General features: G+C 49.5%; 1 protein-coding gene across 1 annotated transcript in view; it reads left to right on the top strand.

Moving 5' to 3' along the window:
• Positions 1–17,230, top strand: part of SLCO4A1 (solute carrier organic anion transporter family member 4A1) — a 641,539-nt gene that overhangs the window by 370,279 nt on the left and 254,030 nt on the right. The window contains exon 6 of the mRNA XM_085619749.1: positions 8,042–8,196. Coding sequence (XP_085475875.1) covers positions 8,042–8,196 — 155 coding nt within the window. The remainder of the gene's footprint in view (positions 1–8,041; positions 8,197–17,230) is intronic.

Raw genomic sequence — 17,230 nt, 5'->3', positions numbered from 1 at the left:
GATACAGCAGTGGATGTGTTTACTGCGTCTTCAGTATTTAGAGTTTTTAAAACAACATTTGGCAAAGTCAATAACCTGGCACTCATAAAAGTGAGACATATTGGCTTTGCCAATACTTGTTTATGCATTATAGTGCTAAAATTGTAGATTCCATCAAAATTAATAATTTCCCTGTTTTAAAAAGTGCATTATTAAAGCAGTTCCAATCTGAAAGAAACACGTTAGTTAGATTCCTCACCTTAGAATATCCCCAGGCGTCAGGCTGGATCCGGAAAGATTTTTGTAGCAATACCCCTTGCGCGTCGGTAGGCGTCGTCTTCGGCTCCGCGTCCGTCGTCGGCGTCGTGCGCCAGAATGACGTCGTCGGAGTACTTAGACGCCGCCCTCGCGCGCTGACGTCAGTTCTTCTTTTTTCAGCGCCAGTAAGCGCCGATCCGGGAAGAGCTTACCCCTAGTCATTTTTTGACTAACTTTTTTTACTTCTTTTGGTCTATCGACTCGACTCTGGTGCCGGTAGGATGCCTGGTTTCAAGGCCTGTGACGCCTGTCATCGCCTGATGTTGGTGACGGATCACCATCGCCGGTGCCTTTATTGCCTGGGGCAGACCATGACGCGGAGTCGTGCCTCGATTGCCAGGCCTTGACGTCGAAAGCGAGGCGGGAGCGGTCCCGTAAGCTTCTCGAGCTTCGGCACTCGGCTCCGCGCCGCTCTCGTTCCCGGTCCAGGAGGAGGTCCAAGAACCGATCGCGGAGCCGCAGTCATCGTCATCGCACGTCGGGGTCTTCGGGTAAGTCGAAGCACTCCACTCCAAGAAGTCCAAGAGACGACATCGCTCTTCGGACTCCCCTCGCCGGTCGCGTGACTCCGCTGAGGGTCAGGGTGGTCCCACCCCCGCGGCTCCGTCGGAGCCGCAGGAGCCGTGTCCGTCCCCATACCCGCCGGTCCCTGGGTCTGACGCGACTCCAGCGGAGGTCAGTGCCTTCCTCTCGGCCATGAGGGGCCTGGCTCCGCCGTCGACGCCTGTAGGCGCGCCTTTGGGCCCCGCAGGTTCGACTGGGCGACCTCGCGTGACGGCGGCTCCGGCCCTGATGCCGCAGGTCCCCGAGGGATCCAGGCCTGGATCTCGGTCGGCGCCGGTCGACCTCACGATGCCTCCTCCGCCGGCGCCGACACCGGTTCCACCTCCGGCGCCGTCTCCGGACGACGCCGTTCCCCGGTTTAGCCCCTGTCTGGACCCGACGCCGGCACGGCGCCGTCCGGCGCTGCACCCGACGTCGATGGATGACCGTTTCATCTACCGTCCGCCTCCGATCGTTCCTCCTGTTTATCAGGAATCGGATGACGGGGGCGACTGGGAGGGGTCTGAGGACCCTATGGCCCTCCAGGGTCAACTTTCACAGGACTGGGCAGACGAACTGGGGGATGCCAGCGGTCTGGATACCTCCCCGGACGCTGGTTTAATCTCTCCTCCGACTGTGGCCTCGGAGGAGGGTGCAGCCTTTTCAGTGGTGCTGCGCAAGGCGGCCGCAGCCCTAGGGCTGGAGTTGCCTGCTGTGGCCGTGAGGACTAACGTCCTCACAGAGGTCCTTCAACCAACAGCAAGCTCCACTGAGCCTCTGCTGCAGTTTAATGAGGCCCTCATAGACGTTCTACAGGGCTCTTGGTCCAAGCCCTCCACAGTTCCTCCTGGCGACCGTAACGTTGCCCAGTTTCCTCTCCCAACACCCCACCCCCGAGAGCCTGGTTATCCAGGCCTCAACCTCCCAATCCTCCTTCACGTCCGCTCCTCCGGATCGGGAATCCAAGAGGTTGGAACAGTTTGGCAAGAAACTGTTCTCGTCCCTGAGTTTGGGGCTGCGGTCTTTAAATACCGCTTGCCTTTTGGACTGTTATTCCCACTCTTTGTGGGATACGGTGGAGGACGTGCTGCCCTTGTGCCAGGTGGAGGCCCGGGCACAACTCGCTCAAGCACTTGCTGACGGTCGAGATGCAGCACGGCATGCCATACAGTGTGGACTTGACACCACGGACTCGCTGGGTCGGGCGATTTCCACCACGGTGGCGCTTCGGCATCACGCCTGGCTGAGGTCCACGTCATTTTCGGGGGATGTCCAGAGTTCCCTCATGGACATGCTCTTTGATGGCACTCGCCTTTTTGGTGAGAAGGCGGACAGTGCACTGGCTCAGTTCAAGGACTCCCGGGCCACGGCCAAGTCCTTGGGTCTTTCGGCCCCGCGGCCGCAAACTTCCGGCTTTCGTCCCTTTCGTGGCCAAGGAAGGGGCACCTCCTCACGTCCGCCCGGCGGTACTGGAGGTCAACGTGCCGGTCAGTCCACATCCACCCCGGCAGCATCCGCCCCAAAGCCCTCCTAGTCCGAGCTTTCAGGCCCATTCAACGCCAGTGGGCGGCAGAGTTCGCCATCACCTGCTCCACTGGCGCTCCATCACGTCGGACAGGTGGGTGCTACAAATCGTCCGAAGGGGCTACTCCCTCCCCTTAGAGACGACCCCTCCAGCCATGCCACCGCTGAACCACCGTATGTCGGGGGATCATTTGCATCTTCTTCGAGAGGAAGTTTCGGCCCTCTTGTCCAAAGAGGCCGTTGAGCGCGTTCCTGGTCCAGAAGTAGGTCGTGGTTGTTATTCCCACTACTTTCTGGTTCCCAAGAAGGGCAAAGGGGGCCTACGCCCGATCTTGGACCTCAGGAGCGTGAACTCCTTCCTCCGGAAGGACCGGTTCAAGATGCTCACTTTAGCTCAGGTTCTGGCTGCCCTAGACCCTGGAGACTGGATGGTAGCGTTGGACTTGCAGGACGCTTATTTCCACATCCCCGTCCTGCCGGCCCACCGGCGTTACCTGCGGTTCACGGTGGGTCAGGAGCACTTTCAGTTCACCGTGCTCCCCTTCGGCCTCACCAGTGCCCCTTGGGTGTTCACAAAAGTGATGGCGGTGGTCGCAGCTCATCTGCGTAGATCAAGGGTTCCAGTCTTCCCCTATCTCGACGACTGGCTGTTGAAGGTGGCCTCGCCCCAGCAAGTCGTCTCCCACCTCCAGACTACGGCCGACCTCCTGCACTCGCTGTGGTTCTCCATCAATGTGCCGAAGTTGCACCTGAGTCCCTCCCAGAAGCTCCTTTTAATTGGGGCGGTTCTCGATTCGGCACAGTTCCGGGTCTATCCGCCGGAACAGCGGGTCCTGGACATTCAGGCCCTGATTTCCATCTTCCGGCCTCTGTCCTGGGTTTCGGTCAGGTTGGTGCTGTGGCTTCTGGGGCTGATGGCCTCCTGCATCCTGTTGGTACCTCACGCCAGGTGGCGGATGCGGGCTCTGCAGTGGGACCTGAAGTTTCAGTGGGCCCAGCTTCGAGGCAACCTGTCTGACCATGTCTTGATCTCGGAGGGCACTGCGCACCAGCTGCAGTGGTGGCCCACGAATCGCGATTGGGTCAGCGGCAGATCCCTCTCCCTACCCCAACCGGAGCATGTCGTAGTGACGGATGCGTCCCTCCTGGGATGGGGGGGGCCATATGGGAGAGGCGGAGATCAGAGGACTCTGGTCTCCGGTGGAGACTCGACTCCATATCAACTTATTGGAGCTAAGGGCGATCCGACTTGCACTGAAAGCCTTCCTTCCCACTGTTCGGGGGAGTGTCGTGCAGGTGTTCACGGACAACACCACCGCCATGTGGTATTGCAACAAACAGGGCGGGGTGGGGTCGTGGACCCTTTGTCAGGAGGCTCTGCGCCTCTGGACATGGCTGGAACATCAGGGCATCACCTTGGTGGTTCAACATCTGGCGGGCTCTCTGAACGCCAGAGCAGACGAACTCAGCCGCCGGTGCATGATGGATCATGAATGGCGTCTGAACTCGGACGTGGCGCAAGGTCTCTTTCTGCAGTGGGGAGAGCCTTGGTTAGATCTATTCGCCACCGAAGAGAACGCGCAATGTCAGCAGTTCTGCGCGTTGGAATTTCCAAGGCGGCACTCGCTCGGAGACGCTTTTCGTCGCGAGTGGAGTTGCGGTCTGTTGTACGCCTTTCCGCCTATACCACTTCTGCCCAGAGTGCTGAAGAAGATCAGGCACGACCGGGCCCAAGTCATCTTGGTGGCTCCGGATTGGGCACGAAGGTACTGGTATCCTGAGCTACTCAGTATGTCCATCGATCCCCCGATACGACTGCCTCTTCAGGAGGACCTTCTGTCGCAGCAGCAGGGGATGGTCCTCCACCCGAACCTGTCCAGCCTCCACCTCCATGCGTGGAGATTGAGCGGCGACAGTTGATGACATTTGACTTGCCTCCTGAAGTCTGTGATGTCATTCTGGCAGCCAGGCGTCCCTCCACAAAGACGGTATACGCCTGCCGGTGGAACAAATTTTTGGCATGGTGCACAGCAAAGGCTGTGGATCCCCTTTCTGCCCCTCTTTCTGAGGTTCTCCTCTTTCTTCTTTCTTTAGCCCAGCAGGGCTCTGCTCTGGGCACCTTGAAGGGTTATCTTGCTGCAATCTCTGCTTTCTTAAGGCTTCCTGATCAGCCTTCTCTTTTCAAGTTCCCTGTTGTTTCACGTTTTCTCAAGGGCATTACTCATATGTTCCCTCCTGTTCCATTCGTAATGCCTCAGTGGGACTTGAACCTTGTTCTCACTTTTCTGATGTGCGCTCCCTTTGAGCCCCTTCACAACTGTCCCATTCGTCTACTGCCTTCCTGGTGGCTATCACCTCCGCTAGGCGAGTGAGTGAGCTCCAGGCTCTGTCAGCTAAGCCTCCCTTCATTTCGGTTCATCCGGATAAGGTTGTCCTCCGGACACGTCCTTCTTTTCTTCCTAAAGTCGTGACTCCCTTTCACATCGGGCAATCTGTCACGCTGCCCACCTTCTTTCCGCCTCCGCATCCTTCAAAAGATGAAGAGAGGCTCCACCGTCTGGACCCAAAATGTGCGCTGTCCTTTTATTTGGACCGCACAAAACAGTTCCGGGTGGACGACCAACTTTTTGTTGAATATGTAGGTGCTAAGAAGGGTAAAGCTGTACACAAACGGACCATCTCGCAATGGGTTGTGTTGTGTATTAAACTCTGCTATTCCTTGGCGAAAAAGGTCCCTCCTGTTGGGCTGAGACAGAGAGCCCATTCCACCCGGGCCACAGCGGCGACAACTGCCCTGGGTCGGGGAGTCCCCTTGCAGGACATCTGTCAGGCGGCGACGTGGGCTTCACTGCACACGTTTGCAAAGCACTATTGCCTGGACAGCCAAGTCCGGAGAGATGGCCGCTTTGGCCGTTCTGTTCTCCAGGACTTTCTGGTGTGATCTTGGTTCGCAGACCCACCTCCGGGCTTGGTATTGCTGGGGTATCTATTCTAAGGTGAGGAATATAACTAACGTGTTTCTTTCAGATGAACAAGTTACTTACCTTCGGTAACGATGTATCTGTAAAAAACATTAGTTAGTTAGATTCCTCACCGACTCACCCAGCCTCCCCGTTCTGAGACCCGACATCTAGGGTTAAGGTTCTCCCTTTCAGGGCCCTAGATTTTTTGGCACCAGTGTCGGTCTCTTGCATGGCTCAGCGCCCTGGCGCGGAAAGCTATGTATAAGAACTGACGTCAGCGCGCGAGGGCGGCGTCTAAGTACTTCGACGACGTCATTCCGGCGCATGACGCCGACGACGGACGCGGAGCCGCAGACGACGCCTACCGACGCGCAAGGGGTATTGCTACAAAAATCTTTCCGGATCCAGCCTGATGCCTGGGGATATTCTAAGGTGAGGAATCTAACTAACTAATGTTTCTTACAGATACATCGTTACCGAAGGTAAGTAACTTGTTCTTCTAGCAGCTACTCCTATCTCAAACCATATTGATTGCTGCCTCTCTAAGTTGATGGGGAGTCTGCTTTATTGAGCTGCAGATTCAGTTGTATCACATAAGCATACTAGATCTGATGTTAATTCACCTGTTCTTAAAGTTCTTTGGAACAAAAACAAACAAGCTGACACTCTTTAAACAGAAACTTTACAGAAAGCTAACAAAGGGTCATCTGTGACAAAGTCATGCAAATATTCCATCACTGCCGTTGGGCGCAGAAAGACCTTTGCACAATGGCTAAAAGTGTAAAACATAATATACTTTTGATGAACTAGCCAGAAGTATCTCTCAATGCATTTTCATTTTCTTAAGGACCCTTGATCCAAAAGGTGAATATAATATTGACACAGGCCAAGATAAGAATGATCTAAATTGCCCTGTGAAGGCCTTACCAGTGGTATTTAGAGATCTGCCTTCCTTATGAGAGTAACCAAGCAGGTGATTGACATGCCAGCTTGGCTTAAGGCAGTATCATGCAACTTACAATTATTGAACTTGGTAGCTCGGCTCCAGAATTCTTTAATTCTGCCTCCTGATAATGCTCCAGCAAACTAGCATATGACTCCTATGCATGGACCTTTTCAAAATCACTCTAAGTGTTCTTACTAGTAGAGCACTGTAGTCTTCCACTGCCCACCGCTAGATCCTCAGTCATCTTTGAGATGCTACAACAATGTGCTTCATCCAAACCTCTCTTCCCTTTGGTGAAACCAAGGAACAATATCACATCTGACATAAGAAAAATAAGCTGACAAGAGTGGACTAAAGCTAAATTCCATTATTGTACGTGCTGAGAGGAAGAAGTATGCTTCTGCTCTGCCATCATGTTCACCAAAATGAAACAGGCTGGAGGAAGGACAGTGCTGGATAGAATTGTTTTGGCATGACTACCATAACCATGAAGACTGAGCAACTCCTCCAAATTAGGCCTTTTTGTTAGTTCCTTGTGGATGTTTGTGGAGAGGTGCATGTATAATTTTCTAAAAAATCAGAAAAGACTTTCGAGAGTTATGTAATGAGGGTCTCTTGGACATGTAAGTGCTAAGGTTGGATCAGAAATTTCCAACAAGGAAGCCCAGTGCTACTGCTCTTGAATCTCAAGCACACAATCCTCCCAACAGGCCGGAGACCAGTGCATAACACAAACCTTTCTCCGGGATGTGAGACTCATCCAGTCAGTGAGATAGTACTCCGAGATTTGGAAGTCAGACAGCGCTATGTTGTGGGACCCACACCACTTGAGGGAGACCGACTTTGACATTTGCATCCTTGAACTGTAAGTTTTGGAGATTGTGCTCCAAGATGTAAGATTTACAGTTAGTCAAAGCCTAACTGCCCTGCACACGGTGACACACCTAACGATTGAGACTGTGCTCCAAAGGGTGATCCTCGCACCCTGGCAGAGGAACTGTGCATCAAGGTGTGAGGCTCAACGCAAATGAGCAGGCTGTGCAGCAAGAAGTGAGACTTTCAAACAGTGAGTGAAACTGCTTTACAAAAAGTGAAACTGGCTCCCCATGATTGATCCTGTGCTTCAACGCTTGAAACTTGCACCGAATGACAAATGCTGTGCCAAAATGTTTGAGATTTGCAAACAATGAGAGAAACTATACTACAAGGTTATAGATTCAAACCTAAAGTGAGAGACTGTGCACCATGGTATAAGACACACCCAATGACAGAAACTTGCACCTAGGTGTGCAACTCACACCCAGTGAGTGAGATTGCACTTCAGGATGTGGAGCTCGAACCAAGTGAGTGAGACTGTTCACCAAGTTGTGGAACTTGCATAAAATTAGTAAGTCTGTACTCCAAGAAGTGAGATTAAAAAACAGTTCTGCTCCAGGAAGCTGGTGTTACACACAGTGAGTGAGACAGAGTTCCAGAGCATGGCACTTGCATTGAGATACTGACTGCTAGTTTCTCATTTGCTGTGTCCCTTATTTACTGCTTTACACTCTCCTGATTGTGTGCTTCCCTTTAGTGTGTGTTGTTTTGCTTTGTGCTCTCTTGCCCATCAGACTCTTCTCTGTGTGTTCCTGCTTCACTACCGAAGTTTCTGTCTGGTGGACTAGCTTCTGTATGCAAGACTGAAGCACTGAAAACGACACCCGATGATTAATGTAACAGATATAAATTCACATAAAACGTTTCCTCTTTTATCATTTGTCTTTGCCAGATCAGTACTCTTGCTGCTGAAAAACCCAACATTTGTCTTCCTATGCCTAGCTGGTGCAACTGAAGCAACACTCATTGCTGGGATGTCAACATTCGGACCCAAGATTCTTGAATCACAGTTTAGCCTAAGTGCCTCAGAAGCGGCTACATTATTTGGTGAGTGATGGGATCAGGGTTCTCTAAATTAAATTAACTTTGAACAGGAGGTTTATTTCTGATGAATACATCTACCTGTTGATTCCTCCACTTTGGAATATCCCAATGCGCCAGCATTCCACGGAAAGTTTTGTTTACAGCTCTCCCATGTCGATGAGGATGTCATAATGCCACGGCTCCACATGCTTCCCTGCCTGATATCTTCGGAGCCATAAGAAGCCCTCATTGGTGTGCTGACGTCAGTTCTCTTTTTTTCTGCGCCTTTGACGCTTAATGGTTTTTTCTAGGCTTTCCATAGTACTAGAAGCTGTTGCAAAATTTGTTCCAGAAAATTGCAACGCTGTTACAAAGTTAGAATGTCACCTCCGAGTAAGTCTGGATTGCAGCTTTGCAGGGAATGTGAGGGTCAAATGTCAATCACAGACCCTCACGATGACTGTCTTTGGTGCTTAAGATGACTCCCTGAAGTTCGAAGCCTCATGAAGACCGAGGTGAGATGACTCTGACTACATCTCCTGGGGTCGCTACAATGTCCCCCTTGAGTCCAAGAGCCTTGACTCCACCTAGACTCCCTGATTCCGAGTCTGTTCCTGATCCAGTTTTGCCGCTGCCTATGCCTCCTATATATGAGCATTAGTATCCATCGTTTTCAGCTTCGAGGTCTTACCCGTCAAGTCTTCTGAATGCTATTTATAGCATTTTCAGTAGGGCGATGGCTCCATCTGGTGTGCCAGCGGGCCCCATGGGTGCGCTATCTTACTCTTTAGGTGGTTTTCCGGCAGACTATAAGCAGGCTCCGTTCCTGCCATTTATGTTGATGGCCCAAGTGTGCTGGCCTCCTCCGACGCCAAGATGGGTTATGCCATTACCAGTGGAAGAGGTTAATCGAGAGTCTCCGGCGCTGGTTGAGCCTACGGCATGCCGCTCCACTCCGATGACACTGACATCTGCTGATCAGGTAGCTGTGTCCCTGGCGCCATTGCTGACTTTGCCGGTATTACCTTCAACAACGCCGATGGTCAAACATAGGCCTCGGAGAGAGCCCCAGAGGCTTTTTGAGGAGGAGCAGTATTTTTATGATAAGCTATGTAAGAGGGTGAAATAGTATCTTTGGATCCGTAGTTTGAAGGCCTGGAGGTAGCAAGTGATTTGCACACCTTCCCAAAATGGTAATTGATGTCTCCAAAAGAGATTCAACCGCCTGAAATCACAACATATCACTCTGTGATTAAATAGGCTGCCGAGATGCTGGAGTTACCTTTACCTTCTACCGAACTTAAAAGACATTTGCTTACAGAGGTATTGCATTCTTCATCTTCCTCTACAGAGCCCTTGCTGATTTTCAAAGAAGCTCTTGATGAGTCGATTCTTCAAATCTAGCAAAAACCAGTGACATCGGCTGCAATTTCTAGGTCTGTGTCAAAAAGGTATAAGCCTGCTCCTGTTGATCTGCCATTCTTGTCTTCTCATGCTGGGATAATTTCCAACGACTCCTGCAACTAAGGAGTCCAATAGAAGGGAGCAGTCTGCAAAGAGAGTGTTTTCTTCTGGTAGCATGGCTTTGAAGTCAACTAATGCTACCTGTTTGTTGGGGCGATAAATCAATGCGTTAATGGAATCAGCCAATACAGTGGTCCCTAAGTTGCCTGATGATGTTCAGGGACATTTTTCAGAGTTATTGAACGGTGGTCAAGTGGCTGCCCATGAAGTCATTCAGTCGGGTTTGGATGCCACTGATTCAGTCGCCAGGGTGATGGATTCTTTAGTTGTTACAAGGAGACACGCTTGGTTAAGCAGGTATGGCTTATTGCCGATGTGCAAGCAGCTTTAATGGTGTTGCCATTCAATGGTTCAATGCTGTTTGGGAGAGGGGAGATTCTGAATTGGAGAGATTCAAGGAAAGCAAGGCAACGGCAAGATCTTTAGGCCTTCAGTCGCAGCCTAAAGGTATATGCAATTTCGTACGTTCTGGGGGTTTAGCCAGAACCCTTCCTTTCGAGGCAGAAGCCAAAATCAGCCATAGCAGAAGCAGCAGTCATCCAATCCACATTACATAAGTTATAGTAGGTGGAGTAGAGGCAGGAGACGTGTAGCTGCCCATCAGCCTTCTTCCTCTTCTCCCTGGCCAGTGTCACATGAAAGCAGCCATAGTTGAGCTATCTTAGAGCATGCTTATCCAGTGGGAGGGCAGTTGGCCTATTTTCTTCCTCCAATGGAGATCTGTGTCAATAGATATTTGGGTTTTGGACATTGTGGAGAATGAGTACTCCCTATCCTTCCAAGTGCTTCCCCCCACCTTTTCCTCCGCAACAGGGTTTTTATTCAGAAGAGCATCTTCTGCTCCAACAGGAAGTTCAAATTCTGCTTCAGAAGAGTACAGTAGAGTTGGTTCCAGAGCAGGAACAGGAAATGGGATGCTATTCCCCGTATTTCCTGATTCCCAAAAAGGACGGTCGCTTGCGGTCAATCCTCGACCTCGGGATTTTAAACTGGTTCCTCAAGCAGGAAAAGCTGATTGTGCAAGGGTCCGCAGCTTTCATAATACTCTCCAGACTTCCACCTTTCAAACAAGACTTACTCGCCATAACACCCCTAATAGAATGCGCTTTGTATTTTTCAATATCTACATCAGCCTGACTCATAACACATCTCACCCATCTTGAAATTGTAGCAGTACTAACTGCTCTAAAAGGTTTGACAAAAGAAATCAACAATTGATGTTGACCATCCCTTCTGTTCTCAGCATCTCTACACTCATATTCTCTTAAACAATCCACCACACATAATTTTCTGCACTCCTCATACCTAGGATAGAACACAGATGATGACATAGTTGTAGTTCTTTTAAAAATCTCAAAATACACACCATCTGGAATAAAATGTCTATTATTTAACTCTAAACATTTCACACCAGATACTCTTTTGCAAGAAATCAAACATAACAGATGAAGGACTGGGTTTTCTTAAGACCCAGCGGTGCCAGGGGACAACACCTGAAACCTTCGTGGGTTACCTGTTCTGGCGTACAAAACACAGAGACACGGGACACTTCCAGCGACGTCAGAGATCAGCGTTTATTTACTGCAGGGATACAGAGGTCACAAGAAGTACACAGCGTGTAGGTTCTCGGAGACTGCTTCAAAATCGTAGAAGTGGGTCGCTCCTTTTATACACGTTTTTGCCATAGCACAACATAGTGAACAAAGATTTAACTCAGTTCCCACAATAAACTTCAAAAGGGTCGCATTCATGTTTCAGGAGGCCGGAACATAATTACAACAGTCTTGCCGGTTCCCAACTGTAAAAACATATCCCCTCCGCAATAAACACATTTCCTCTTAACCATAAACACATTAAGGAAGGACGAAAAAAACAGAATGCGAGGAAAGGATGAGGATGCACAACAGGTTAGAAAAGAGTGTTAGGGTAATAAAGGAAACTCGATAGAGGGATCAAAGACCTCGTGTCTAATGTATGCGTGACTGAAACAATAGACCGGAGCGGCAAGATGAGCCTCGAGCGGGGCCATCTGCCTTACTCGTGTCATTCCCCTCATCGTAAAGTCACCTCAAAGAAACACGTGTCCTTCGTACTATCTTGGAAGTCCCAGGGTCACGAAACGGACAAAAGCCCGTTCGCTGGCTTACTTGAGGGCAAGAAACAAAATGGACGCTGTATCTAAAATGGAACCCGAGGGTTCGAATGAACGAACACAAAAATGAGACGAACCTTACAAGGCTGCATAGCGAAACTTCGCACACCCACTGTACTCATCATTTGCGGTTCATAGATACCACACTCGTCCATATTCGTCACCACTCGAAAAGTGCCGTCCCGTCTCACACGGAACCTCAGACGCTCCTTTTGCCCTCATGTAGGCAAGCACTAGTCTAAATCGGAATCTATATCGATATTCATCAGATCGTTCAGATGCTGCTGAAACATCATTCTATCCATCAATGTCTCCTTGGTAACAGATGGCCGCCTTATACACGTCGCAGCACATAGGCCACATAAGGCAGGACCACACTGCACACAAAGACAACACGTGAACAGAAACGCTACAACAGCCCCTACAATCATCAGAATACTCCAACCCCAAGTTGACATCAGGCCCCAAAACCATCCTAGAAGCGTCCAATTACCTTCGTCCACGTGTATGGACTCGGAAATCTTATGCAACTTCGAGATGGCTTGATATACAGTCGGAGCATTGTCAGGGATGAAAATGCAACAACTAGAATGGATAATTTTACACACACCCCCTCGATCTGCAAGAACAACGTCTAGAACCATACGGTTCTGCAACGTCATGAGTCTATCCGCCTGTAGTTCCGCTGTTAGATTACCAAGGGCGTTTGCAGTAATATTAGCAGTCGATTCCACCACACGGGTCAATTGTCTTAGGTTCCTACTATTAACCATAGGTCCCCAAAACGGCAGGAAACCCTTAAAGAAGTCTCCTGCTTCTTGACCAGCAGTATCCTCTTTGCTGATTACGCCTCTCACGACTCTGGTTTTGTGATAGTCCGAAGCAACTGTGAAGGTCGGAGGTAAGAGATTCGCAATATAACAGGTACCCGAGAAGTCGCGGGGTAACCATGTATATGCGCGCTCATAACACACAAAATAGGTGCCCTTGGCGGTCAGAAAAACAGGGGAGGAGAGCATCGGTAGGACATATGTTTCCGTGCAAGCACTGTTCCCAAGTTGTGCTCTCGGATTTCGACCCAAACCTTGCAAGCAGAAATTACCAAGGTGCGGTACAATCCATATCGGGGACGAGCTCTTCAACTGTCTATCTCCCACTGACGTACCATACTCAGCCTCACTCAGATCCTTATAAGCCTGCACTTCTTCGTCTGGAATGAGTGATGGATCGAAAACATCTCTATCCAGATCTGCTATGGCCATCGCCAGAGGCTTGTGGTACGGACCAGGACCGGACTTGACAGATCGTGGCTCTCGACTGGGGTAGGAGTCTAGTGCACTGCGAAACATAGTTTGGAATGCTCGAGCTGAACCCTGGGAGCTGTACGGAAGGACCAAGTACGGAATACCCCTATCCATGGTGTGTGGCATTAACCCACATACCCAACAATTTGTAGTATTCACCACTAACTGATGCTGATGTAGGAGTTGGACAAAGGAATTATTCCTGAATTCCGCACGTCTAACCTGTTCGTGTTGAGGCAAAGGATGAAAAGAATGTGGGGAAACAGTAGTGAGGGAACTTAGGTTAGGAGAAAAGGTAGGCGAAACAGAAGGCATGAATTGCGATACCCCAAAATACACTCCGCCCACCAATAACATAGATACAGTTAGGAATAACAAAAACACCTGAAACAGAAAACATTTTGTTCGTGCGACCCTCAATAACTCTGATCTCTGTGCCAATACCCTTTCTTCTTCCACCAGCTTCGAGAATGCCATCCTCTACAAACCGTCCGTGACGTTCTTGACGCACTTTGTTCTGAGCAGCGATTATCAATCCCCAGGAGTTCCCAGGAATCGACAAAAGTAACCAACCTAGCGTCAGAAACCTGCTAAACAGAAAGAAGTACCCGCACGGCCCTACGGTAACCCAGATGGCGAGGTTCAAATTTATTACAAGTCTCTTAGCAGTGGAAAACACGAAAAACTTAAGAAGAAAGGATGTAATTGTTCATAACATTCGTAACGTCGAAACCACTATACTATCAATTTTTATTAGTCCTTGAAGTCCTTGAACGAAGAAAGTATCGACTTCTTCCAGGTTGAGTTTGCTCTACAAACAATTGTTCAGATGGCGCAGCAGTGTTCAATGAAGCAGACGACGAGTCGGACCTTGGGTTTTCTGCTACTAATGACTCCACTTGTGGATCTGGCAATGACGAATCCTCCACAAGTTGAGCGTCACTGAAAGGCACAAAACGCGAAGGAGTCTCAGTCTCTTCGGCCAAAATCCCAGTTCTCACCCAACCATCGGTTGGTAAGGGGATCGGTACCTTCTTTGTATGACTGGCGTGGACCCAATTCTTCCGGCCCTCCAGTCGAACCGCTGTCCTCGTCGTCAACAGAACTAAATGGGGTCCAACAAATTTTGGCTCCAGATTACGCTTCCGACCGAAATTTCGGGTGACTACCCAGTCACCTGGCCGGAGCTGATGTCCAGGACCCTCTGTCTGCGCCGGTAGAGCTTCAAAGACCTGTTGATGAATTAGTCGTAGTTTAGTGGTCAAATCATACAAATAATCGATCAACATTGGATATTCAAGACTATCAAAAGCCCTAGGTCTCGGGACTCCCCAAATATTCGCAGGGCGACCGAACACAATCTCATATGGGCTGAGCCCTACTCGAGAGTGTACCGTCGCTCTGGTCGATAGGAGAGCCAGAGGCAAGGCGTCAGGCCATGACAGACCAGTCGAAGCCAGGATCTTAGCGAGTTTCAGCTTCAGGGTACCATTGTACCCTTCAACCAAACCCGCTGCCTGAGGATGGTTGGCACTGTGGAATTTTTGCTTTATTCCAAGGCCCTTACACACACTCTGCATTACACTTCCCACGAACTCACTTCCATTATCCGACCACACAATCCGCGGCATTCCATACCTAGGGAAGTATTCCTTTAACAGGATTTTTGCAGTGGACAGGGCAGTATTATCCTTGAGAGGATAGGCCTCGATCCATCTGGAGAACGCGCAAACCACAACCAAAACATACTTCAGGTTATTGCATCTCTCCATATGGATGAAGTCTAGCTGGATAACCTCAAAGGGACAGGTAGGAGGAGCGAAATGACCAGGTGGAGTGGGGGTACCCTTTCCGGGATTGTGCATCAAACACACCATACAATTCTTAACCACTCGTTCGGCACACTTAGCGATACCATCATTCCTCCACACAGGAGACAAGAACTTGCATATTCCTTTCGCACTGATATGTGACAACCCATGAGCCATTGTCACAACAGCTAACACGTATGCACCTGGAAGCATCCATCTCTGACATTCCGTCAGATCAACCCAACATCCATGCATATCCAATTTCCCTGTACTTTCTTTCCACTTGGTCTTTTCAGCTTCAGTAGCTCCATTCTGAATTTCCTTCACACTCTCAACAGTATTTTCACACATACCAGTCTCTTCCGGCCATCTCACTGAACTCGTAACATACATTCGAGTCGCAAGATTCTTAGCCGTTTCTTTAGCAATCTCATCCGCAAATGCATTACCACGACCAACATCATCCGTCACTTTCCGGTGCGCACTACATTTCACGATCGCCACTTGTTTAGGCAATGTAAGTGCATCCAAAAGATCATTCACTAGTTGCCCATGTTGGATCTTCGTACCATGCGATGTCATGAATCCTCTCTCTCTCCACAATCTTCCAAAGTTGTGCGCAACACCAAATGCGTACTGACTATCGGTAAACACATTCACACGCTTTCCTTTCGACAGAACACACGCTCTCGTTAATGCAATTAATTCTGCCGCTTGTGCTGAATTCTGGTTCAATCTCGCAGTTTCCACAACCGTGCTCAATGTCACTACAGCATACGCAGTCGTCACATCACCATTCGGCAACTTAAAGCAGGAGCCATACACATACAAAGTACCATCGGGATCTGACAAGGGAGTGTTTTTCAGGTCCACACGACCTTTTGTTTCTTCCTCAGTTCGTAAATAACAATCATGGGACAGCACATTATCTGATTCCATATTAATCGGCAACAATGTCGCCGGATTCAGTACATTACAGCGCTTAATCTGAATATGACTTGCCAAAAGGGTAAGCTCATACCCAGACAACCGTGCACTCGTTAGATGTTGAGTCTTTGTCCGATTCAAGAGCGTATCAACTGCATGCGGAACCATTACTATGAGCATATTGTCCATGACCAAACCTGCGGACTGTCGAATAGACGCCGCAGCTGCCGCCGTCGCTCTCAAGCAACTTGGCAACGCTCTAGCTACCGGGTCTAAGGTCGAGGAAAAATATGCACACGGACGCTGCTTATCACCAAATTGTTGCGTTAAGACACTCAACGCACAACCGTCCCTCTCATGGACGTATAATGTGAAAGGCTTACTGTAGTCAGGAGTACCTAACACAGGAGCCGAACACAGTGCATCACGTAGTTCAGAAAAACTTTTCTGACATTCCTCCGTCCAAGGCAAAGGAGTCGAAACGTCCTTGCACGTGAGAGCTACCAATGGTTTCGCTAGCAGTGAAAAATTCGGGATCCACTGTCTGCAGTACGATGCGATACCTAAAAAGGCACGCACATCTCTCTGAGTTGTCGGCACAGTCATTCGAGCAATTGCTGCAATTCTTTCAGGGGTCAACCTTCTTCCCGCTTTTGACAATAAGTGACCGAGGTAGGTTACTTCTTGACAACAATATTGTAGTTTGGAAGGTGACACTTTATGATGTAAATCGCAAAGGTGCTGTAACAAAGACACTGTAGCAGATTGACAAAGCTGTTCAGTATCAGCAGCAATTAACAGATCATCAACGTACTGAATCAAGGCTGCACCAGCCGGTAACACAAACGCATCGAGCTGACTTTTAAGAGCTTGACTGTAAATTGATGGACTCTCACAGTAGCCCTGTGGAGCGCGTTTGAATCTAAAGCTACGACCACCTAATGAGAAACCGAACAAGTCTCTGCTTTCGACAGCAATCGGAATACTGAAGAACGCATTCTTCAGATCAATGACCGAGAACCATGATGCAGTGGCTGGAATTAGAGTCAGCAAAGCTGTAATGTCTGGCACCACAGGAAACTGTGGAACAACAACTTTGTTTACCTCTCGCAAATCAATAACTAAACGGTACACGGGAGGTTTGGAGGGATCCGTTCGTTTCAGAATAGGCAACACGGGACTATTGCACACATTACCTCGTGTCTCCTCAATAACATCTTTACCGATCAGATCGTAAATGATCGCTAACAGTGCCCTTTCACCATCAAGGGAGATACGATACTGAGGTATACGTGGCAAACGCGCACCCACTTTCAGTTGGACAACATAAGGTGGTATAT

The sequence above is a fragment of the Triturus cristatus genome, chromosome 7 (assembly GCF_964204655.1).
Source record: "Triturus cristatus chromosome 7, aTriCri1.1, whole genome shotgun sequence".
Classification (NCBI taxonomy): Eukaryota; Metazoa; Chordata; class Amphibia; order Caudata; family Salamandridae; genus Triturus; species Triturus cristatus.
The sequence above is the reverse complement of the archived record's forward strand: the minus strand, read 5'-3'. Positions and strand labels throughout refer to the sequence as shown.